Below are 26750 nucleotides of genomic sequence, written 5' to 3' on the forward strand. Positions count from 1 at the left end.
TCTATTTCATGAGGTGCCATCCTGCAAATACATTGCCTGCTAAGTTATTGCCCCATAATTAAGAAGCTGACCAGCTGCACCTGACTGAGTTTACAAGGCATTTTTAGGAAATCAACTAAGTGATTGTTCTTTATTTTCTGACATGTTGGTGTTTTATCTTTCTCTTGGATGATAAGATGCACTGAGTAAACAGCTGGATGAAACAAAAACCGTACGTCTTCATTTCAGGCTGCAAAGCAACAAAATGTGATTACATAAAGGGGCGATCCTATTCTGCACCCACTGTGTGTGTGTGTGTGTGTGTATAGTATATAACACACACAGAGACATGGTGCAGAACGAATAAGAGCAGAGCGCGCTCGAGCGCACAGCTTCCCACATGCACGCTTACAGTATCACGATCAGATGACACTAACACGTGCTGTCATATTTAGCTGGCTCCAGTCCAAAATTAATCCAGGATTACACTTTAACACGGAGAGAACTGAATGACTAATAAACGCAGTTGACGCAGGATTCAATTGCCGAAGACTTTTTGAGAAAAGACAATCAACAAACTATAAAAAGGAACAGACGACACAGACGAGAGCCAAAACTAAATCACAATAATGAGGTCTAAAGGAGTGTTAGTGTTTGTGTTACTGAGCGCGTTAACAGCTTACTACGTGTATTTACCAATCCCGAATAACATAGAGGAGAGATGGAAACTAATGCTCGCAGACTCTTTCTTCAGAAGTTTAAGCCATTTGGTAAGTTTTGCTTGCATTTGTATTTATAAACGTACTGAGCTGTTTGTAATATTATCAGCCATCAGTATAAAGTTTAATGCCTGTTTAACGCACACAGCGATGTTATGGCCATGTATATATCTCGTATCGTGTTATTATTTTGTACAGGCTTGCTCAAAGATGTGATTACACATCCAATCGCAGCAGCTGCCTGTTTCAGTTTGCCTCGGGTCAGTTTAACGTGTATGAGACCACACCAGCAGATTTACAGTTTAGAGATTATGCCAATTCTTAATCCCAGCATTGTATTTTATACAGGAATATTTGTGGCTAATAATAGTTGGACGTTATAGCAGGAAATAATGGCAATTAAATAAATGTATGTGTAAATGCACCTTAAATATTTGAGCGTTGGAATATCACGTCTACCCCCTCAATTTTCTGTTACAAATAATCTAGTTTCAGTGTTATTACAACTATTGTGTGAGTTTTAACAGTAGGTTGGTTGGTTGGGTTGGGTTTTGTGAAATTAATGATTTTTTAACCATTACTCATCATCCTGACATTTTAACATTTAAACATTTTATATAAATTTCAAACAATTTGGAGAAAATAAATACATGAAAGCAGGGCTGAACAACTGGACAACATAACAGTGTGTGGGTATGGGCTTTATGCTGCATCTGAACCTTTAGACTATGCCCCAAAAGTTATAGGCTTCTGTTTTTCTGAAGAAAAAGTGTGTAGCAGAAGATTTGACAAGTTTTGGGACATATACCACATCATATTTGCATTCATCATGGACTGTGCTTTTTTCATATTACATGCATTCTGTCATCGTACACGCGATCGATCAAACATCTTGTGACAGTTAATGTCCTATATTTAAGTTCAGTTGATTTTAATCTGTGTCTTTCACATGAAGAAGTCTCCTCATGTTTTTGTATAGTGATGCATTTAAAAGTTGCTCCATGGTCCAGACTAAATGGTTTAGAAAATTAACCTATTACAAAGAGATTGAAGACTAAACTAGAACTGGTGGCAAGAGACTCGAGGCTTGACTTGATCACTGTAACATCATTTAACATCAAGTGGCTTAACAATGGGCTGTTGTCCACTGAACCAAAAGATCAGGGGACTCTGGCTATTAGTGAGATGATCTCAGCTGATCAACCATGTGCCTGCCCTGTTCATAACCCTTTTGAGAAAATGCAGCCAGTCACTGTGTGACTTCCACTGGGAGCTTCCAACAACTTCATTTTAAATGTATTTTTTAAATTTTATTTCCCCTCTTCACAGGCAGAACTGAGTGAGTGGATGGGACTGTTGCACTACATGAAAGTTATGATGTTCATCACCATTGCAGAGCGAGTACAGCCTGTGTCAGATGAGAGGGTGCAGGTGTCGGATGAGAGCTTTGATGGGGTTGAGGTGATTGTGTATCAGCCAACCCAACGACAAGAAACAGAAGAGCCAAGAAGAGCCATCATTTACCTGCATGGAGGAGGATGGTGTCTTGGCAGCTCCCGTGAGTACCACTAATCACACACTGCTGTATAACGGAGTGCTCTAGCTTTCATATCTTAACAGTAAGGTAAATGTGTTTATGAAATTTGGAATTTCAAAGTTTTAAGTTCTCCATTATGATGAGGGATTTCTGTTCAATCAGACTGCAGAGAAGCAGTTTGAGGCAAAAATGGGACCAAAATTAACAAAAATGCACACCGAATTCAATATACAGGTGCAAAAAAATAAAGGTGCAAAATTAAATAAAATCAATTATGAGGGTCAAGATTAAAGTGAAATATGAAAATAAATGAAAGGTATAGAATGCAGCATTACATCTAGATCTGCTCATGCTGCACCAAAGAGTACTTTTTAAATTATTTTTTTAAGTTACATATATATATTTTTTGCAGCATTGAGCATTACACACGTGATACACACATTACACATGTGATAAAAACTGTTTTGAACACATATAAACAGTAAAAAAGTTATGTTCTAAAAAAACTCCTCCTTTAAAGTGCTATTAGTCTCAAATATAAAAAAGTGATGGTTAAAGGGGTTACCGTTTATTTTAATGTGTTGAATTAGGATTGGGGTATGCGTGATTTACTGTGATTACTTTGGTAAAAACATGTAACATATATTTGTCTTTAATCCATGAGTACTATTTTTTGATTTTGTTTTCCTTCTCACCTTAGGTATGGGGCCATATGATCTGCTAGCCAAGCACATGGTTACAGAGCTCAATGCAGTTATTGTGTCTGTAGAGTAAGTATCAAATGTTGTTCCTTCAATAAAAATGCTTGCTTGCTTCAACAAGGTCACACAGGATCTGGTGACTGATTGATGTAATTGTATGGAATTGTGCTTATGATTTCTATTACAGCCATTAAATTGTTAATTAATTATCAGTAAATTAATAAATCAGAATGAGCTTTATTGCCAGCTATGTTTACACATACGAAGAATTAGTTTTCATGACAGAAGTTTCTGCAGTGAATGATAGCGACAGAACAAAAACACAGATAGTAAAAGAATAAAAAATAGAACAAGTAAATAAGGAATAACAATATACTAATTGACAATTGTATGTGCAGGTATATTACAATAGTTTTATATGTACAGGTATATTATGTGCAAATTTGAAGTGTAGACTAAGTATGTGTGTTAAGCATATGAGTGTATAAATCGGGTTGTTTGTTCCACAGTTATTATCAGCTGTTCATAAGATGGATTGCCTGAGGGAAGAAACTGGTCCTGTGTCTGGTCGTTCTAGTGCTCAGTGCTCTGTAGCGTCGACCAGATGGCAGTTCAAAGAGGGAGTGTGCTGGATGTGAGGGGTCCAGAGTGATTTTAACAGCCCTTTTGCTCACTCTGGATAAGTACAGTTCTTGAATAGAAAGGAGATTGTATCGATGATTTGCTCAGCAGTCCGGACTACCCTCTGTAGTCTTCTGAGGTCAGACTCTGCTGGGCCTTTTTCACGATGGAGTCAATGTGAATGTCCCACTTCAGGTCCTGAGAGATTGTGGTGCCCAAGAACCTGAATAACTCCACTGCAGCCACAGTGCTGTTCATGATGGTGAGTGTGGGGAGACCAGAGGGGTTTTAAAGGTGTTGAGCTCCAGATTGTTAAGACTGCACCAGACAGCCAGCTCTTTTACCTCCTGTCTGTAAGCAGACTCGTCACCGTCCTGAATGAAGCCGATGAGTGTGGTGTCGTCTGCAAACTTCTGGAGCTTGACAGAGGGGTCCTTAGATGTGCAATCATTGGTGTACAGGGAGAAGAGCAGTGGGGAGAGAACGCAGCCCTGGGGAGCTCCGGTGCTGATTGTACGGGTGCTGGATGTGTATTTTCCCAGCCTCACTAGCTGCTGCCTGTCTGTCAGGAAGCTGTTGATCCACTGACAGATGGAGGTGGGCACAGAGAGCTGAGTTAGTTTGGGCAGGAGGAGGTTTGGGATGATCGTGTTGAAAGTCGAGCTGAAATCCTCATACAGAAGCCTCACATAAGTCCCTGGTCTGTCTTTATGTTGCAGAACATAATGCAGTCCCATATTGACTAGGGTTGGGAATCGTTAGAAATTATCTGGTTCCGGTTCCACCAAACGGTTCCACATAAAGCCCCTATATTACACATAATAATGCAGTCAGGAGATGGTGTGATGCAATGAGTGGTTTCCACATTTTTAAACATTTAAAATGCATGAAAATAAATATTTTCTATCACTTTGTTTATCACTCTTGAAATGACCTGTACACTAAATCTAACCTTCATACTTACATACCAATAGCAGTCTGTTTATTTAGTGGTCCAACTTGAAGTAAGTATGTATATAAATGACAATATGGGACAAATATAATGTAATTTAGTCGGGGCAGGTGCTGCGCTGCCGGTACATGTACAGTCAGACAAAACGATGTGCACAGTTATCAAAGGCGTGAGTGAGTGAGACTTTGCCAAGTCTGTGGTTGTTTTTCATGTCCGCGGGTCAAAGTGACCCCAAAACAAATAACGTGATACTTAGCCCCGAATATGCGAATTTTACCAAGGCAACCCTGCTAAAAAACGTATATTTTAACCCGGGGAAGCAATTTTCATGGGGGAACCTTCTGGAATCGCGACTGGGCTAGTTTTGGACTAGTTTTGAGCAGCAACTGGGCAGGATTTGTTGTGAAAACCTGGCAACCCTGATCTGAACGCACGTGCTGGAGATGTACTTCTAATTACAGGAGCGTCTTTACTGATAAGATGTGCATGAAAATCGCATTCGATTTTTTGCACAGCCCTAGTGTTTGGTAGTTAAAGATGTGACGCGGCACAGTGCATCTGTGGAATGCGCGTCATTGGAATCAATGTGCTTAGTAATTAAAGAGGCAAGGCGGCGTTTCTGTTATTTGGTTTGTGTCATCCTTTTCGGGAAATTTGAATTGAAATTTGAATTTACAGAATTGTCAGAACACCGGCACAAAGTTGCTCGCAGCACTTGGTAACGTGTTGCACCAGATCCATTTTTCGGAACCAAAATGTGGAAATTGCTCATGGTCCCGGCTCTTTTCAAAGAACTGAATAAGAACTGGTTCTCGGTTCCCAACCGTAATGTTGACTGCATAGTGTAGTTGGTGATCTCTTTCAGACCTTTCCACATTGATGCTAAGTCACTGGAATTGAACTCAGTCCTTCGTTTTTCAGAATAATTCCTCTTCAACACTATGTTCTCATTTTCCAGTGTGTATTTGGCCTGTTTATACAAATAAATGCCCCCCTTCCTGTAAGTATCTTCTTTTGCCTGACAGAGCTGTCTGAGTTTTGCACTGAACCATGGTTTGTCGTTGTTGTAAGTTAGATTAGTCCTGGAAGGAATGGACGTCTTCACAGAAATTGATATAAGATGTTACAGTCTCTGTGATCTCATCCAGATCTGTGGCAGCAGCTTTAAAAACACCCAATCATATATCATATACATACATATATATATATATATATATATATATATATATATATATATATATATATATATATATATATGGGGTGTAACGATTCACTTATTTTCTCGATGCACCAATTACAAACCCTGACAATTCATATGCATCGATCTTGAAACATGATTTTTAAATCGTGAATTGCGGTTCTCGGACAGTAATCGATTTTAAAACGCTAAGAGTCGAATGAATCTCGATTTATATAGCGATTCAATGCTTTCAAAATATATGCACATTAATTTACTACACGATGCGAGGCACGAACTGTTCAAGATCTCCATTAATTCGTGGGACCTTTATTTATGGAGCGTCCTTTACACTCAAGTGAAGTATCACTAAAGTGAAGTAGTTTTACTTCTCTGTAGTTTGTCAATGGCTCTCTGAATCTTGCCGACGGTGTTACCTGAGCAGTCGAAAGCTGCGTATTTATTGCATGAACAGAGCAGAAATATGTCTAAATCATGTGCACATGTTCTTCATAGAATGATAAATGTGTTTTAACAATACTGATTAACCGAATGTACAAAGGAAACTGTTAAAATAAATAACCACAGCATTAACGACAACCTTGAAATAAGAGCGCAAGGTTTATCTGATAATCAAATGCATAAAGGAAGCGTTTGTTGCTTTAGCAAACAGAGTCATGATGGTGACTATGGGAATACTCATCGTAAGCCGGTGTCTGAAACATGTTTGCTTAATACCCATCCTGATTGGATACTGAAGTCAGGTGACATCACTGGGTGCCTGAAGAATACGTCATCATACGTACAATACAGCTTCATTGTCTTCAGGGGACCATTTATCTGTGCGTGTGCTATAATCTGTGTGGAAAAGCTCAAAAAAGAAAGTAAAAAAAAAGTTAATGTAGATTAAAAAAATGGCGTTGTTGCAGGTGTACCATGCAGACTGTCTTGCAACAAAAAAAACGACCCTATGCTTTAAAATGTATTGCCATCTAGCGAGCGTAAAAATAATGATAGTGTTGTGTTGCGCCTGTTGCCATGAAATGATATATGAATGGTATTACCAATCAAAAAGATGTTTTATTTAAATGCAGTTTGTGGAGTTTTTACATGGTCAGTTTGTACTGTAAGGTCCAGGCACTTGGCCCAAAGAAGGTATCCGGTGCTGGATGAAGGTTTCCTGCGTGTTCTGTCTTTCAGCGCGTAGAGTTATTCATTTTAGGTAAAACTCAAATCTGACTCCATTTTATTATTTAATCTGACTCCATTTTCTTATCATCTCGAATTTAGGTTAGAATGCAAATTGGTTATTTGCCTTTTTAATTAATATTCTTCTGACATTTGATTATTCTAGTTAACTCTATTTTTATATTAACTTGTTCATTCGGGTGCTCGTGTTGCTAACAAGGATACAACGTAATCTACTAGTCAATAATTACAGAGTAAGACAGAATAGAATCAAAATGTAACAATTTATTTACAGTCAGGTAGATATGTATTTTGCCAATTACATATCCAATTGAAACACATCAAATCATATCAATACAAAACATCAAATTCTCAAAGATGAATCTACAAGTAAAATATGCATACCTGACCTTAGAAAATACATAGTATGAAGTGAAGAGACACACAACACACTACGGGCTTTCTGGCTACAGAAATCGCCCTGATCCTCTTGCTGCAATCCTTTAAATACCTCAGACCAAGACAAACATCCCCCGAGATGGAGAGAGGAACTTCTCTGGGATCAAACCCATGATCACATATTGTCATATAATGTGAAGCTCTACCAACTGAGCTACATGTAAACTGAATTATGGCACAGATAAAGAGTACAAAGCATGAATATGGAAGTGTCCTGTTTCTGATAGGGGTGCAACTGTAGTAGATGCTCTGATGGGTCGTATTTCTGGGATTTGGACAAACGACATATGTGGGCGTATTGGTTGGACGGCATGTTAGTATCATGCTGATTTATTGAAGGATTTTGACTGACAACCTGACAGATTAATCTTGAGATGCCGCTCCATGGCAAACATGGCAGCCAAAGAGCATAAACTGGCTTATTAGAAATATATATTTTTTTGTTTTGTCTTCCTGCCTTTTTGGTATCACCATCGAGCCGGTTACCCAGAAGTTTATGGAGAAGAAAAATTAAGTCAGCGGTGTTAACTGCCACAGATAGCATCCTTCAGCCCCCTTCTGTCCCTGCAGCTGGTAGCTATAGCAGAAGGCAAGTGTTGATTCTCAGGCCCCACTTCTGAGGAGTCAGGGCACCAGGTGGCAACCTTAACTCGGTGCCGAAAAAGGTCTTTATGACTAAATGTGCAATAAACATTTAATTGCACTCATCAAACTGTGAAAAGGTAGAAGGTAGAAGCAATAAGCTCTTTCTTTATTTGCATATGATGTAGGGGCATAACAAAAAAGACAATTTCTTGCATCCCACTTCCTTACCTGCTGCTCTTCTAAAGGGTGAATATGGAGATGGAAGTGTTACACTTGTGTCCTAAGTGTCCTACAAGTGTTCGACAATGGTCCTAACTACATGCACCATGACACACAATATAAAAGGCAGTTTTTGTCTTAACCAGCCATATCTGCAACATGCAAAGTTTCAATTATAAAAACTTTATTTCTGAAAAGTCGCGGCTGGAACAGCAACATACAAGGCTTGATATTAAGGCTTGAGATGGCAAGGCTTGATATTAACTTAGGTAAAGATAAAAAGACTAGTTTACTTTGGTTTACCCAGCTATATTTCTGAAAAATCAGACCCCAGCTTTACGCTTATAATGTATTCTACAACCCCAAATCTCAAACGTTTACATTATACAAAAAATAAACAAAACAAAATAATAAACAAGGTAGAAAACAGGAAAAAATCAGTCGTCAAGCAAGAAATGGTAACTGTTTGGGGATCTGGACTGGAAAAGTGAATGATTAAACTAAGTTGATGGTGAAGCCGACAAAGCTTGGTAAATGATGAAATGTCCTTGCAAAGGTCCACCCTTTTAATTTGATAGTCGCAATGTTGCAGATAGGAAAAAGTGATCTCCTGTCTTCCACAGGTGTAATCCTAACCCTCTAGTGCTCATGCTAAATGTTCAGGCGTCATAATCCAAACTCCCAACCATAAAGCAGAAAGTTAGCTGAAGCAAGTACTTTCACCCATGTAAGAAAACACAGGAATAAAAAGGTCCATGTAAACAGACGACCCGTTCACAATTAGCATGAATAGCCCAATACTCAACACACTCCATATCATAGTTACACATTACATACAGTACACTCTGGTTTTGGTAATATTTGTAAAACATAATACTTACTGATTGGCCAATAAGGAAGCACATTCCTCAATCATAGGACCTTATAAAGTCAAATGGAAAAGCCCAAGAAAGCCATTGCTTCCTCTTCTTCTTCTTCTTCTTCTTCTTTAGGGTTTATCGGCAGCTTGCATCCATTATTGTTGCACTACTGCCATCTTCCGGATTTATTTTCTTTTAATATCCATTTACATCATATTCTTCTCATCAGACCTGTTCTTGATAAAAAAAAACTAAAATATTTCCTCTGCTTTGTTCATTCTCCTCACTTTGCAGTATTTCCCTCATTCCTGTCCCTATTATTCCAACTTTTCCTAACTCTTCCATCATATTTTTCCTCTGTTCTTCATATTGTTTGCAACTCAACAACACATGCTCTATAGTTTCTGCAACCTGACAACAACCACAAAAACCAGTTGGGTGCTTTCTTATAATGTGTAATGTGCTATTCAGATTACTATGACCTATCCTTAATCTTGTCATAACTATTTCTTCTTTTCTATTCCCTCCCCTATTCTTCACAACCCCTACTTTATTTTGAATAGCATACAAATGTCTCCCTTTAGTTTCCCTGTCCCACTGATTTTGCCATTCTCTAATGGCTTCTTTCCATACTACACTCTTTCCTTCAGACTTTGACAACTTAATATTTACTTCAATATTCTCTTTTTTAACAGCTTGTTTAGCTAACTTGTCCACTCTCTCATTACCCACAATGCCAATATGAGCAGGAATCCACATCAGTTGAATCTCATAGCATTTTTCCTTCATTCTTGTATACATTATCAATATTGAATACAGTAAATCCTGCCATTGCTTCCTCTATCTACATGCGTGCCTATATCTTCAGGTATAGTACCTGGCTAAATACTCATCTATAAAGATGATTAGCACCCCCTAATGGTGTGGAAAAGTATAACCGCCAAGGTAACAGAGTTAAAGCTGTTACAACCTTGGGCCCTATAATACACCGGGCGCAATGCGACGCAAGGTGCAGCGCAAGTGTGTTTGCTAGATTCAGTCCGGTGCCATTCGCATTTTCCCGTCCAGTGCCATGTCATTTAATTATCAAATGCATTTGCGCTCATGTGTGCGCCCAAGAATAAGGAATATCCAACAAATCAGCAGAAATCAGCAGTAATGCTTGATTACCAAGCATATCAAGTCATGAATATAAGACAAAAAGAATATTCACAAATACTTCTTGTGAACTTCACAGGACTGCCCCTGTGTTCCGGGTCTTGTGTTGTGCTCCCCATGTGTTCCCTATTACCTTGATTCTCCCTTGTTCATTGTTTCCAGGTGTTCCGTGCGTAGGTTAGGTTATTAATCCCTGGGTTTACCCCTGAGAGAAGAAGACTGAACGAGTTCAGTGCGCTCTTTGAGAGCTCTTCGTGTTGGTGGTTCACCGTGCTGCGGTTTCTTCCCCTTCTGAGTGAAAGCTTGCTGCTGCAGCTATACTTCTCCAAGGAGATTATAGATATGCTCTCAAGGTTTTAGAAAATATTAATCAGTTATTCACATATTAATGAGGAGCAATTTGAACAGAGTCTGAAGTCTTACAGATACAGATACATGGATTTAAGAAGGGGCAATAGGTAGTAGTATAGAATAGGAGAATGATTCACAGACAGAATGTCTGTTATAATAAAACATGACATGCCATCATGTGAAATACTTACTCTTTCCCTTTTGTCTTTTAGGAAACATTTTAATGAACCCTGAAATATTTAACAAACATGCATAATTCTCTATTATCTGGATTGAACTCTAAAAATCTCCACATAGGCAAATGCTTTCCAGTTCATGCATTTGCTTCAAGAAGCCTCTTTGTCAGTTCTACAAAGCTGCTCTTTGACCTTGAAGGTAAAGTAATGAAAATATTGTCCTCCACAATTAGACCGCATCTCTTCAGCAATCTGCACTCCCCGAGTTCTACAGGAAGGCCTTCTAGCCCGTTTCCCCTCACCTCCAGCTGTGTCAGACTGGTGAGCTCCCCAAACCGTGATGGTAGAGACTGCTGGCAGTTGTTTCCGAGGTTGAGTGTTTGCAATTTCTTACACTGAAATAACTCCGGAGGAAGTGCCTCAATCTATGTGGAAAAATAAAAGCATAGAGTGGACAGAGGTCAGAAAAACAAGTTGAGTGAAATTACAATCTTACATTAACGCGAGTTACAAAGAATGTACAACTTGCATCTCTTCACAAGAGCAGTAGAACTTTTCTTTACCAGTTGTTTTACTTATTATCTATTGCGATCTAGTAAAATAATAAAAACACATTTTGATTATGCATGAAAGAGTAAACATCCACAAAATCTGCATCAGTGGCAATTACACAAGCTACATAGATACAAGCTTTACATTTACATTTATTCATTTAGCTGACGCTTTTATCCAAAGCGACTTACAATTGCTATATATGTCAGAGGTCGCACGCCTCTGGAGCAACTAGGGGTAAAGTGTCTTGCTTAGGGACACATTGGTGTCTCACAGTGGATTCGAACCCGAGTCTCTCACACCAAAGGCAACAAACAAAAGCTATTTTAAAAAATTGCTCTTTTAAATTAAATATTGTTATTTATTAATATTGTTTGCATGACCAACCGGCTCGAGCACTACCGAGGCAACGCGTGTACTACATCATTTTTAGTTTTTGATGTGAATCTTACCACACCATACCCTGTTTACTTGTCTGGTTGTTTCATTTCAATTAATGGAGGAATAAAATGAAGTATATATTTGACTAAGGAAAGCTAGATATACAGGGTCCCTTGGGATAAACATTTCATTAGTAAAAGCATGTGTTTATTTCTCTTCCTCTGAGGAAGCTGAGGCGGTCAGCAGGGGCTACTGGGCGGGAACAGTCCCAACCTAACATGTTCCAGCTCCTCATTCTGGGGGCCTCACTTCTTGTACTCCACAGAACGTAGAGGCAGAGTGGTGCAGAAGGTGGTTCTGCAGACCCTCAGTCTTGCTGGATAGTCTTCGTCGTAAATGTCCTGAGGCCTAGGACCTTTTGAGGACTAGTTCCCTCTGGGGAAGAGCGGTGTACAATGCATTACATGGTGCCCATCTCTTCTCAGTGCCCTAAGGAGATCAGTCTGCCAACCCTGCCAGTGTTCCAGGGCACAGCGGTCTCCGGTGAGCACTTCTCTCAGTTACCTCCCAGAAACGTAGCAGTACTAAGAGGCTCGCTACCTCTATGGAGGTCTCTAGAGCAGCTAGTACAGTTGTCCCCTGCTGGTCCACTGCTTCAGGGCACCAAGCTATTGGCTTAAGATGCACCAGAGGCCAGTCTCGCGAGACTGGTTCCCTTAGGAGGTCACATTGCGGTGTGGGAACCCCTGCCAAGTGTGCTTCATTGGGGTCCTGTCCCGAGCAGTCTTCTTAGCAGACGACGTGGGTCTGAGGACTGACATTTTTTTTATAGGAGACTTCTGCTATGAGATTCCTGATGCTGTGGCTCAGGATCTCAGAGGGCAGGCTGACTCCAGGGTAATCCTGAGGCCCCAGAAGGGGAAGTACCTGTGGCCCTTTGTTATGGATCCCAATTCGGCGGTCATCTGACTTGACATCTCAGTTCCCTCCTTCAGGGAACGAGGCTTACAATACATAATCGAGACTTTCCCTGAGTTCCCTGCTGCGCCATGGCTCCCTAATCTGTCTGCAGATATTTTCTCTGTAAAATTTATTTTGAGGACCTAGCTTGTATTTTGAGGAATTAGTTTCTCTCTAAAATTACATAAATTTTTTTTTTTTCAGAATTTAAGGTGCTCTATTTAATTAAGATCTAGTGACTGTGGAGGTCATTTGAGTAAAGTATTCTTATTTTCATGTTCAAGAAACCAGTCTGAGATGATTTGAGCTTTGTGACATGGTGCATTATCCTGCTGGTAGTAGCCATCATAATGGGGACACTGTAGTCATAAAGGGATGGACATGGTCAGCAACAATGTGGCATTTAAACAATGCTCAATTGGAACTAAGGGGCCCAAAGTGTGCCAAGAAAATATCCCCCACACCATAACACCACCACCAGCAGCCTGAACCGTTGAGACAAGGAAGGATGGATCCATGCTTTTAAGTTCATTACGCCAAATTCTGACCCTACCATCCGAATGTTGCAGCAGAAATCAAGACTCATCAAACCAGACAGCGTTTTTCCGATCTTCTGTTGTCCAATTTTGGTGAGCCTGTGCAAATGTTAGCCTCTGTTTCCTGTTCTTAGCTGAGAGGATTGGCATCCGGTGTGGTCTTTTGCTGCTGTAATCCCCATCTGTATCAGGGTTCGATGTGTAGTGCATTCATAGATGGTATTCTGCCAAGCTTGGTTGTAATGAGTGGTTTTTTGAGTTACTTTTTCCTTTCTATCATCTCTAACCAGTCTGCCCATTTTCCTCTGACATCAACAAGGAATTTTCTTCCACATGACCGCCGCTCACTGGATATTTTCACTTTTTTGGAACATTCTCTGTAAACCCTAGAGCTGGGTTTTGTTGTGTTTGAAAATCCCAGTAGATCAGCAGTTTTTGAGATACTCAGACCAGCACATCTGGCAGCAACAAACATTCCACATTCAAAGTCACTTAAATCCCCTTTCTACCCCATTCTGATGCTTGGTTTGAACTTCAGCAAGTCATCTTCACATCAAGATGCTTAAACGCATTGAGTTGCTGCCATGTGTTTGGCTGATTAGCAATTTGTGTTACCAAAGCCCCTTTCACACTGTCATTCTGGCAAATACAGGGGTAAAGTGTTCTGGCAATTGATCCCGTAATGACACGTGACATCAGGGTGTGTTATGTAATGTACGAGTCGAAAATGTTAGGCACGTTATACTTTCACTGAAGCAAGCGAATGATCTCGGCATCAGCGCAAAAAGTGAGGAACTAACTGATCTCTGCTTCATTACAGTTTACACATATTTTTTCGTCGCAATAACGCGCGTCATCACTTCGACACGGCATTAGATCTGGCTTTTGTTTACACAGCGCTCGTCCCGGGTTGAACCCAGCAATGTTACTAGGTCCCCGACCCGGGATCAATGCCGGAATCAATCCCGGGACATGGTTGCTTTCACACAGCAGGCTACCCGGCAATGTTCCGGCAATATGCCAGGTTGGACGTGCAGTGTGAAAGGGGCTCAAGCAATTGAACAGGTGTACCTAATAAAGTGGCAGGTGAGTGAGTGCCAAAGTGAGTCTGGCCAAAGCTCCACTGCGCTTCACTAAAAGCTGCCCTTCACACGCCTCTCAGGAACAACGTCACGCAATCCCATAATTTCACCAACAAAGAGAAGTTATCAGAAAACTAATAAGAAATAAGTCTAGGACTAGCGTGATCACAAAAGTGGCCATTTGTTTGCATGCTTTGTTAAGTATTTAAATCCAAAAGCATCAGTGTTTTACTATAATAAGTGATACATTGATCAAAATGAATTAAATCAGGATTGAAAATTAGTCACACAGATTTTTTTTTTTTTATGAACATAGCCTGCTAATTCAGTTACTTTTTATTTGTAGTCACAATAGCATTCTACATCACATTTAGAAACAATGATAATTTCTATATTTTTATAAAAGCTCCCGAGCAAAAAACATTATTATATTTTTATGACATAATCGCAAAGCTAAACTCTCGAGACAAGACTTATGACAGATAAAATATGTTGCTAAATAAATACACAATTTTGATAGAGAATAAGAAGCTGACATCTGATTTCTTCAAGTGGTTGCATTTACCATGTTATCTTTCTGAAATGATCCACGGCGCTAACACTCTCCAGACACGGAGAAACCCTGTCTTTGTTCATAACCCCTCCTCTAGCCCCAGCTGGCCCGCTTTGGCCCAATAACCGCGTTTCCACTGGCAAGCTTAAACCGGGCGTGCTAGTGCATGCCAGGCCCAGTCGCGTTTCCACTGTCACTTCCGGGGCTTGATCGTGCTTCGCCGGGGCTTCCTCGGGGCCAACGGCCAGGGTTTTATGGCCCGACGAAAACCTTGGGCCAAAGCAGGCCAGCTGGGGCTAGAGGAGGGGTTATGAACAAAGGCGGAGTTTCTCAGCGTCTAGAGAGCTCAGTGCTGCAGATCGCTTCAGAAAGATAACAGCTATATAACTTTAGCATTAAATACTTTTTTAAATCAGTTGAGTTAAAAAATCAGTCTTTCTCAGCAGTGAGTGTTTGAAATAACTTGATGCGATGTGGATTATAATCACTAAACAAGGCAGAAATCTTTATAAGCGATGCAAAAGATTATGCACACTAAACATTAACGTTACCATAGTAAACATGGTAAATGCAACCAGTAGAGATCAGACGTCAGCTTCTTATTCTCTATCACAATTGTGTATTTATTTAACATATTTTACCTGCCATAAGTCTCGTCTCGAGAGTTTAGCTCCACGTAGCATATCATCAAAATATAATAATGATTTTTGTTCGGCAGCTTTTATAAAAATAGAGAGCGTCTGCTCTGCGGATCATTTCAGAAAGCTAAGAGTTATAACACCAGCATTTAACACTTTATAAAATATGTCAAGCTCAATACTCACTTTCAGTCAGCAGTGAGTGTTTGAAAAAACTTGATCTGATGTGGATTATAATCACCTAAAAAAGGCAGAAATATTTTAAGCGATGTAAAAGACTGTAAATATGACCACTTGAAGAAATCAGACGTCGGCTTCTTATTCTCTATCACAATCGTGTAAATATTTAGTAACTTATATTATCTGTCACAAGCCTCGTCTCGAGATTTTACCTCATGTTGCCTATCATAAAAAATATAATAATGTTTTTGTTCGGGAGCTTTTATAAAAATAAAGATATTATCATTCATTCTAAATGTGACGGCTACTGTGACTACAAATAAACAGAAACAGACTCGACTGAATAAGCAGGCTATTTTCATGAGCGTTAAAAATAAATAAATAAAATAGAAATAAGTGTATTTATGTGTGATTAATTTTGAGTCCTGATAAATTAAATCATTATGATCAATGTATCACTTATTCTAAAGTTAAAACATTGATGCTTTTGAATTTGAATATATAACAAAGCATGCAAACAAATGGCCGCTTTTATCATCTTCGTTTTGTGATCGCGCATGTTCCAGTGACTTATTTCTTAGTTTTCTGATAACTTCTCTTTGTTGGGGAAATGATGAGGTTGCATGACGTTGTTCTGAGAGGCGTGTAAAGGGCGTGTTTTAGTGACGCGCAGCGGTGCTTCAAGCTCCCCTGTGGAAACCCTGCGCTATTCTGGCCTCGGTGCTCCTGGCCCGGGGCTATGAGCCGCGCCCGGCCCGCTTTAAGCCCTGTCTCGCACTGGCCCCACAGTGGAAATGCGGCTAATATTTTTGTCGGGCCAAAAGACCCTGGCTGTTGGCCCTGAGGAAGCCCCGACGGGGCACGATCAAGCCCCGGAAGTGACAGTGGAAACACGACTGGCCCTGGCACGCACTAGCACACCCACTTTTGGCCCAACAGTGGAAATGCAGCTATTGATTTCAATCTATATTGACTGTGATATATCTGTGATAAATCTGATATATCTTCCTATAACTGACATAGTTTGTTTAAATAGCTGAATGACGCACTTAGCCCTAACTCTATTGGAACGATTTCAACATGTGGATGCTCTGTTCTTAACAAACACCTTTTATAAAAACACAGCAAGAATAGGATAAATAAATGTGCTGATGACACGGCTGTGATCTGATAACCGTCAGCCATGAACTGCAGTGAGGGTAAGCCCTCTGCATGGGCCAGCTCTCCAGCATTCCAGAGCAGGATCCCGTAGTATCATGGACAAGAGCAAAACAAGAACATGCGGTGTGTTGACTGAGCATGAAAATTAGATCATATTCAAAGGTAAAGCCAAAAGAAACCTACTGAACCAATAACAAAAAGCCAAAAGACGGTTGGTGAGTAAGATTCAGAAATCCCTATCTATCTCCTATGTGAATAGACTTGGCTGTTTGACTTCCTGCTGCTACAGTAGACTGCCCGCCGCTGTGAAACTATAAACACTTTGACTGCCTGCCAGGTGTCCAAATGACAGAAACACTTAAAGAGATTATAGTGAAGTACAGGACACACAAAACATGAACTTCATGAACATTATTTGGCCAGTTAATGTTAGAAGAAATAGTGAACTGAAATTCTAAGAATGCATTAACTTGGACACAAATCATCTTCAACTCTATTTTTCCCCAACAAGCACTCTGAGCCAGAGTGTTTTTTTTTTTGTGTGTATTTATTAGTCCTTGCTTAATTGTTTGATGAGGGATGGACAAAGCAATTAAAGTTTATAAATGGTCTCAGTATAGGGTCTTTAAAAAAAGGCATCACTGATCTAAAGATGTGAAACTTTGAAGCGAAATAAGATGGTGGCTCTCCCCATAGAGGCTACCTATGTTTTACAAGGTCCAGTTTTTATAAACATACACTTTACCTCAACCATGCATCAACTTCATCCCTGCTGTTTTTAAAAATGCATCAAAAAATAATTTTTAAAAGTAGACCTTGTCATCTGTGAACTTCATAAAGGGCTATGGCAAGCAATCTGTTGGATCTTGCAAGCTAACAGCACACACAGAACAAGTTCAGGTTCTAGTTCAGACATGTAACTACTTTTTTGTCTTTTCTATTGACTTAATGAAAAAAATACATAAAAACTGCAACACTATCAATCATGCTGTTTGTGGTGAATAGCTGTGGACATCCATTCTATTCACAACAGTTATTCTGGAATTAAGAGGACCCTTAGCAAAAAGCAGTATACTTCAAGTTTATTTTATTAAGTTTACTTAAGTAAAGTTCAAGTATGCTTTTAAGTATACTTTAGGTAGCATGTATACAAAGTGTTCTAGTGTTCTAGTAGTATACTTGTAAGTGTACTGTTTCAATACTCCTTGGGACTAAATCGGCCCATTTTCTAGTTTATAAAATATACTTTTAAATATACTTTAAGTATAACAGTAGCAAACTTTGACTATACAACTAGTTTACATCTATGTTTGTAGTTTGTACTGCAATTATAATAAAAGTGAACTTGATTGGCTGATAATTTACTAATTAAATACTTTGTACACTTATACTGCAAGTATACTCATAAGTTTTCTTTAAGTGAAATTTATATCATATTTTAAGACTACTAGGTCCGTATTTAGGTTTGAATTTGTTTAAATTTTGTTACATGAATATCTGAGCATGCAAAACATACAAAGAAAGAACAGTGTATCTGCTTGTAAACAAAAACATTTCATTCTAGCTTCATGCAATCTTTTTTTAAACACTTTAATGTGTGTAAGTTACAAAAAAAAAGTTGATAGATGCAGGCTATGCACACTTTAACTATACAGAAATCCTTGCAAAATTCCAATCAGAAAACGGATGAGGAGATTTCACTAGTGATGGGCATTTTTGGCTCTTTTTCGTGAGCCGGCTCGTTTGACTCAGCTCACTGAAAAGAATCGGCTCTTTTGGCTCACAAACGGCTCTTTAAAAAACAATAATGTTTTGACTATGATTGGTGTGAAAACTATTCTAATTAAATTATTAAATTAAATCATACTCACAATTTCTTTAAAAATGCATTGATTTGTTATGACAAAAGAATACTATTAAACATTTGCATTTAAATTACAACTTTTGAATGTATAGAAACAACATTACAAAACAAATACAATCTGAATCTGAACAACATAATAGAACCCATATTAAAGAAAAATAAATAACTGAAAGGATTAAACTGGTCCCTCTTTTTTGGCATGTTATATAGTCAGCATGAACTATCTCACTAGTTATGTTTTGTATAACTAGCATGAACACACACACACACAATGCTGATCATATTTTTATTTTATGAGAGATTTACATTCAGAAATGCAAGCTGCCTTACTTTCGAGGGGCTGATGATCATTTAAATGATTCCAAATGCGGCTGTGCTTCCGACTCATTTTCCTGCTTTTGTTTTGTTTTTAAAAGCTGTTGTGTTTTTCCTCTCCTCTCCTCTGAGTTTGACACTATGTGTGTGTGATGTGTGTGTGTTATGGCTTGGCCCCTCCCTCATGCCGTATAATTGGTTGAAACCTCATGTATGACTGACAGGAAAAGAATGTGAGGCTGATCAGACAGTCGAAATATTTTTTTTTTGTTCTTTGAATTAGTCAATTATTTTAAGTAAAATAAAATGCATCCATTATTTCATTATTACATAATGATTTAATTTCTATAGGCTATATTATTATTTTTTGAAATAGAGTCAGCTCTTCAGATATGCGAGCCAGCTCCCGTCGTTCACCTACAAGAGCCGGCTCTTAGAGTCGGCTCATTCGCGAACGACCCATCACTAGATTTCACTCAAGAGCAGTTGATGACATGGCTGAGAAGTAAATATTTAAGTGTAGGTATTTTTATGGTTTTTATGACCTAGATGTACATTTTACCAGTTGTTACCTACAGTTTATACAAACATTATGGTCATCGACCAGTGATTGATATCTCAAACATAATAATAGCGGTTAGACGTTGGATTTTGGTTGAAAATGAAAATCAGGTTGACGTCTAAATCCAACGACTGTTTGACGTCAAGCTCCAATGTTGGGCAGATGCTGAATTTTTGCTGGAATAACCCCCCCTAAAAAAAAAAAAAAACATAAAGAAACGGTGAAATGCATGGCAGTACATTTATTACCAGCTTCACTTATTACTAACCAGTTTGACTTTATTCTTTTTGAGAATTAACTGAGGTTTAGATGTTAATGTTTTATTTGAAAATGTTTTGTCACCATTATTGTGATCAGTGTTTGCTTTAGTTGGTTAGTTTGACTCTTGGCTTTGTGGTTCCTGTAATAGTGTTTTCCAAACACATAATTTGTTATAAAAGGAGCCATAAACAAAGATAATGTGATGTAAAGTTTTCATCATCATCATGAAGAAAAATTATTTAGGAACGTTTTTTTTTTTTTATCGTCATTGACCCAAAGTGGTTATGTATTGTTAATGAACAACATTCAAGAGACAAAATTTTCTTCCCTCAGATCAGACATTCTGAATTTTTATTTTTAAATACATTTTGGGAGAAAAAGCTTTTGAGACACATCAACATCAACAATCAGTGTATGAATCACAACAATGGTGACATGATTCATGCAGCAATGCATGCTGGGAGCCACTATAGTATAAAACGCATGATTCCCAGCATGCATTGCTGCATGAAGCATGTCACCATTGTTGAGATTCATACACTGATTGTTGATGTCTGTGTGTGTCAGCATAGGTTAAGTTTTTTGAGCTCATGTTTGTTAAAAGATTTTAAATGATCGTTATAATACTGTTGGATCTCATGTGGCAGAAACACAGGGTTTGTAATATGAATGTATCGTTGGAACAACATAATTGTTAGATTAAGAAACATCAGTGAATCAGGTTATTTCACGATGATTATAAAACCATTAACATGTAACAGCCATCACTTGATCTCATGTCACTTTAGCTTTCTTTGATGCTGCAAATGTGCTCCACAAACAAACTGTCACAGCAGCCAAAACATATAAAAAGTGTTAAGAGCTCAACTAATGGAAACACTAATCACTGTTATGGTGTTATACTGTTATGCTGTTATGGAAATTAAACACATTACAATTAAACCCCCTGTTAATTTTCAATAAGAGCTTTGGTAGATGTCTGACAGAAATAAAGTCAGTCTGGTTAGTAATAAGTGAAGCTGATAATGCTGTTTGTGGAGTTGTTTAATCCTCCTCTGCTGAGATCTTGAGATATTTAATGTGCTGCCATGCATTTCACCCATTGTTGCAGTGTGGTGCTTATTCCAACCAAAATTCAACGTCTGTCTGATGTCGGAGTTTGACGTCAAACAAAGTTGGGTTTAGACGTCAACCCGACTTTAATTTTCAACCAAAATATGACGTCTTACTGACGTTGGATTAGTTGGAGTCCAACGTCTTCATGACGTCACATTGATGTACTGTGCCTGCTGGGTGGTGTTTCTTTTTCTTCTTCACTTGTGTATTTTTGAGAATTTTGTACAGAAGATGCATACTAGCACCCTCTACCATAAAACAATGAAAACACTGATTCTAGGAGTATAGCTCAAATATATTTAGACTTTTTGTAAGTATAAGTCAAGTATACTTAAACGTAATTTTAAGTATATTTCTGAGAAGTACATAAAAAGTAAACTAAAAGTATACTTTCCTATTTTTAGTTTAAAGGTGCCATATGCAAAAATTGAGGTAAAAAATATCCATAACATGACCTACACGCATCAAAAGAATAAGAAGAAATAAGGGCGATGATGTCATAAAAAAAATGTCAAGTTATAGTGCTGCAGAGATATCAACCTTAATTAGCATTAGCATTACTAGCCCCGGCCCGGCAGGTGTCGTAATACCAGTTTCGGCAATGGGAGGCGATATGCGGGCAACATAACCACCAGCCAACCTGCAACGAATACACGAATAACTCGCACGGCTTGTGGGCGTGCCTGAACCTGATGTAAATAGTGTGGAAAGTACTGCCCACTACTTTCAGTTCAGGGAAGAGAGCGGAAGGATAGCTGAAGCCCTTGGCAAGAGACCAACACCCGCTACAGGGAAACAACCGCGCTCGGAATCACAAATCAAATCCGATAAGAATACCAGAGTAAACATCGGCACTGCTTTTAATCGCTGGAGACTTTGTGGTTTTTCTGTGCGTGAAAAAACTGATGTGTGGCGTGAAAGCGTGTGAAAAGAGTCGATTGCGTGTGTCTCACGGTGAATGCTTGAGGGTTGGCACATTAGTTCCCAAGCAGAATAAAGGACATGTTGATTATTGCTGTTTAGCGTTTGTATAAATCTATGATGTGTCCCTGTTTGCGTACAAGGACATAAAAAATAAATTAAAAGTGATACGTGGACCAAGGTGTCTGAGATTGTTCATTTTAAGTAAAGGATCCTAATATTTCGTCCACAACAATATTTAATGAGGTTATAACTCCTTGTGGTTAGTCTAAACAAGATCAACAAGCTTGTTTGCTTTGCGGCCGCTTTAAATACAAAATAAGCATTCGATCTACGTCAGAGCGTCTGAGCGCTCACAAATCTTTCTGCAGCGTCGTGAGCAGAGCGGCAAGAGCGATTTTTGACGCTCTAGACACCGGCGGTGTGAACGCACAGTTAGGCTTCGGCTATGGCTGTAGTGTTGTTGTGAAGGTTGGGGCGGAGCATAGAGAATATGCCAATTCTCATTTGTTACTCTAGAGTAGACCAATTCACTTTATTGAGGCATACTGCCCTCATCTGGTATGGAATGGGGAGTATGACTTGATTTTTTTTGCCAAACATTACAGATGGCACCTTTAAAAGAAGTATACTAATAGCACACTTGAATAAACTTCTTTTTCGTAACATAATTTGCTCTGTGTAGGTATCGTCTTGCCCCAGCTTATCATTTTCCTGCCCAATTTGAGGATGTGTACCGCGTGCTGAAGTACTTCCTTCGTGTAGATGTTCTGAGGGGCTACCATATCAATTCAGAACGGATTGCTGTGTCTGGAGACAGTGCAGGAGGCAACCTTGCAGCTGCAGTGGCTCAGCAGGTAAGATGTAGAAAATTATACATTAATGATAGGGTTTACATGTTTTTGAAAAGGGCTTTAAATGATCATTGATCAGTCACATGACAGGCTGACCCAAACTAATTTAAAGACATACACACATTAAAACAAGTAAGAGGAATAAAATGGCTAAGAGACATAAATTCATAAAACCATCATAATACATATTATGATGGTTGCTTTGATGACATTCATGCATGTTCAATCAACCTGTATATTAAATAGTTTACTTGGATTTTTGGTGTGATTTTAAGCCTTCAGTGGGTTGATAATTTTGGTTTCCATGGGTCCATCGTCATTTGATCGCAACAATTTATAAAATGCATGTTAGTAAAGATTTTCAACAAGAATATTTAGTTAATCATGATCCAATGTGTGATTTAAGTGTTCCCTTCATTTTTTGAGTACTGTATTTGGTCAACATAATTACAGTTAGATTTCACTTTTTTAACCATGCTTAAATAAAAAAAAAAAAAAACACTTTTGAATATTCTGTTAACAATAAATAGCATTGCACCTACATGTCTACTAACTCACATTAGAGTAGTATGCTTAATATCTACTAACTCTTTTTTGTGATGATCTTCCAACTGACTGTAATTTTGCAAGTGCATGTCACCTTATTCTAACCCTAACCTTACCAGTCTACTAATACTCTAGTGTAGTTAGTAGACATGTAGGTGCAGCCTTATCTATACGCAACACAATGTGTTAAAGGGACCATCAAATTAATGTGAAACCAAAAAAAAGGTTACTGCAGGTTGCTGCTTTTTGCAAGTTTTTTTGTCAACAATTAAACTGCAGTATTTTTTTTTTATTACAGATGAATCAATAATCTTGATATGTTTAATTGATTTGAATGTGTACTCAGTTGCAGAAGGACCCAGAACAGCACATCCAGCTAAAGGCCCAAGCTCTACTCTACCCTGTTCTGCAAGCCTTGGATCTGAACACTCCCTCATACCAGCAGAACCAGCACATGCCTATACTGCCCCGCACACTGATGGTGAGGTTTTGGAGCGAGTACTTCACCAGCGACAAGTCATTTTTGAGAGCCATGATGGCAAACAGACACAACAACCATGAATCAGCTGCTTTGCTTAAGTTTGTCAATTGGAGTTTATACTTACCTGATTCATATCGCCAGGCATACAATTACAGTGCTCCACCTGTGGTCACCGGAAAAAGTTCAGTGCACTCTGTTGGTCTTCATCACTTGCTTGCAGATCCACGAGCCTCGCCATTACTGGTGCCTGACACAGCCTTGCGTTTACTGCCGAAGGCTTATGTGTTGACCTGCGAGTATGATGTACTGCGGGATGATGGCTTGATGTATGTCACACGTTTGCGTAATGCTGGAGTTGATGTCACTCATGAACATTACCCTGGTGGATTTCATGGGGCACTAATGTTCACTACGTGGCCCACAGACTTTGACATTGGACACAGGATGATGGACAACTTTGTATCATGGCTTAAAAAGAATCTATAAGGTTAACGCAACAATGCTTTATGCATCAGTTTTGGTTGACTGGTTTATATAATTTTTGTCTTATTTATTTAATTTTTTTTCTGTTGTTTACAGTGCACAACTTAAAAAGGGCACACTTTTGATTGTATTAACCCATTATGGTACAAACATTCCTATTATGACCAAATATGGTCTTAAGAAAGACTGGTCTGTATTATTTCCAATCTGTTAACTAGGTATTTGTTACTAATGAAGGTGTTCAACATTTTAACATGACAGTAATAGTGTTTTATTTTTATGATTATTATAATTTCAGCCTATTGCAATTATCTCTGACTGCTTGATGTTTTGAAAGGTTTGGTGTGGTATGCAGTCAGCTGTCTGATAAAGTTCCTGGTTCACTGGATTCTTATCTTAAATGGTGAGAAGATAAGATCAAAGTAAGATAAAATCCTCAGTTGGTACAAGTAATTTGCTTCTGAGAACTGAGAAATATTATGATACCATGGTTTGACGCTGTAGTTCTTTTTACTCTTCCTAAAAACATTAAAGTGCCTCACTTAAAGATGGGAAAATGGTATGGAGCAGTCATTTTTTTAGAACCAAGTTGGCAAACACACACAATATATCTGAATCATTTGCTTTTTAATATAGCAGGTATATAAACAATAAGTTACAATGTAATTACTTATGTTTCAGGGGGATAAAAGGACATTTTGTTTGTATATTTATTCTCCACCGATTAAAATAATTCCAAAACATCAACCGTTGTATGTCACAAACTGTAACGAGGCATCAACAGAGTAAGGATCCATCTGCTCCTTTATTGGAATCATAGTAAACAGGGAAAGTCAAACACAACAGAGGAGAGAAGCCAAATCATTATTCTGGGACATGCAAAGGGTCGGGGCAGTTAGCAAACAATCAGTCCTCAATGTAACAATAACAACACTGTAAAAAAAAAAAAAAAAACTATTACTAAAACTAAACTAAAGTCCACCCAACTTAAAATAACTGGTCCCACTTTATATTAGGTGGCCTTAACTAATATGTACTTACATAAAAAAAATAAGTACAATGTACTTATTGTGTTCATATTGTATTGTAAAGCACTTTTGCTGCTTTTGAGGTGGGATGGGGTAAGGTTAGGGTGAGGGTTGGAGGTATGGGTAAATTTAAGGGGGGGTTAAGATGTAAAGTATGGGTCAACAGTGTAATTAGAAATGTAACTACAGAAATTAAATACAGATGTAATTACATGTCGTTTTTAAAAAAAAATATAAGTACAATGTAAACACAATAAGTACATTGTACTAAATTATTAAAATGTAAGTATATAGTAGTTAAGGCCACTTAATATAAAGTGGGTCCAAATAACTTAATATAACAAGTTGTCACAACATAAATAGTCATGTTAACCTAAAAAATATAAGAACAAAATACACACACGCACGCATTGTTCATAATTTATGCTGCAGCACCCAGGGAGCAGTTGGGGATTTGGTGCCTTGCTCAAAAACACCTCAGTCATGGTATTGCCAGCCTGAGTTTTGAACCCACAAACCCTAGGATTAGGAGTCAAACTCTCTAACCACTAGGCCGCGACTTTATATTGTTCAAACAGTCTAAATAAATAAAAGACCATAACACGGGTCAAATAACTTTTTTTATTATTGAAAATTTTTGTCCAAATCACAAGGACATACCAAGTCTTGTATATTAACTTCTTTATTCAATGCATTTTAGACTGAACTCAACACATGGTACATGCATGTAAATAAATCCAGTGTTAATTATACCTTCATACGTTAGCAGTCTTGTGGCACACTGTAAAAAGTAAAACATAGCTGTTTTTCGTTTGATATATATATATATTTTTTCATTCCAATAGCCTAAAATTATTAGATTGTTAAGTAAAATTACATTTTGTAATTTGTATGTGTCTTTCAATCTATTTTCTTAGATCGATACAATATAAAATTAAAACATTAAAACAAATGTAAAACCTTACAATGAAATTTAAATTATACATTTGATCAAACAACTGTTATTAGATTAAGCATGGCTTGTGTATGCGCACAGATAAAAATTCGAGAGAAAGTTCTGGAAGAGACCGAACACAGCCGAAGTCGGAGGAGGCTGGTTTTCTGCTGAACAGTGCGAGGTGAACAGGACACGTTTATCAGGTAAGGGAGGAATTAACCAAAATTGCATGTCTGCGTTATCCTTGCCCTTTATTTCAGCACTAACACTATAATTTTAAGTAACTAGTTAAGTTTTTATAAGGTGACTTCCTTGGCACAGTTTTACTGATAGCCAGGCTAGTGCGACCTATCTAGCATAACGTTAATGTAATGGGGAAACTTATTCAGCATTTAAATACTTGAATATAATTAACGTCATATCATTTTAATGAACAGACATGCAGATTAGAAGTTATTATAATGTTAATTTTGACATTACCGTTAGCGGTATAGCGTTAACATTGCGCCATTTTACAGCTAACGATTTTCCTGGGAAATCCAAGAACTTAATATTATATAGACAGATTGAACGGTATTATGAAAGGAAAAATTATAATTTTCTCGCTCTGAATGTTGTAAAAAAAAAGTTAATGGCTAAGGCTTGAGTATATTGCAT

At 38.3% G+C, this 26750-nt stretch overlaps 1 protein-coding gene across 2 annotated transcripts; it reads left to right on the forward strand.

The window, feature by feature from the left end:
• The first annotated feature begins 310 nt into the window (after positions 1-310).
• Positions 311-24685, forward strand: LOC128028664 (arylacetamide deacetylase). 2 transcript variants are annotated; one of them, XM_052615944.1, is made up of 5 exons: positions 311-749; positions 2028-2256; positions 2936-3005; positions 22450-22621; positions 23517-24685. In XM_052615944.1, the coding sequence occupies exons 1-5, from the start codon at positions 609-611 to the stop codon at positions 24129-24131; spliced, it is 1227 nt and encodes a 408-aa protein (XP_052471904.1). In that variant the 5' UTR covers positions 311-608; the 3' UTR covers positions 24132-24685. The 2 variants fall into 2 exon arrangements, with proteins under 2 accessions (XP_052471904.1, XP_052471903.1); XM_052615943.1 differs by having other exon boundaries at positions 315-749; positions 23511-24685.
• The last annotated feature ends 2065 nt before the right edge of the window (positions 24686-26750 follow it).

The sequence above is a fragment of the Carassius gibelio genome, chromosome A15, assembly GCF_023724105.1.
Source record: "Carassius gibelio isolate Cgi1373 ecotype wild population from Czech Republic chromosome A15, carGib1.2-hapl.c, whole genome shotgun sequence".
Taxonomy (NCBI): Eukaryota; Metazoa; Chordata; class Actinopteri; order Cypriniformes; family Cyprinidae; genus Carassius; species Carassius gibelio.

What these genes read in the sequence shown, in the direction of transcription:
- LOC128028664 (XM_052615943.1), top strand. Translation starts at nt 609, where the DNA reads ATGAGGTCTAAAGGAGTGTTAGTGTTTGTGTTACTGAGCGCGTTAACA. An exon ending in TCAGAAGTTTAAGCCATTTG is followed by an intron (nt 750 to 2,027) that starts GTAAGTTTTGCT and finishes CCCTCTTCACAG; the next exon opens with GCAGAACTGAGTGAGTGGAT. An exon ending in GCAGTTATTGTGTCTGTAGA is followed by an intron (nt 3,006 to 22,449) that starts GTAAGTATCAAA and finishes TGCTCTGTGTAG; the next exon opens with GTATCGTCTTGCCCCAGCTT.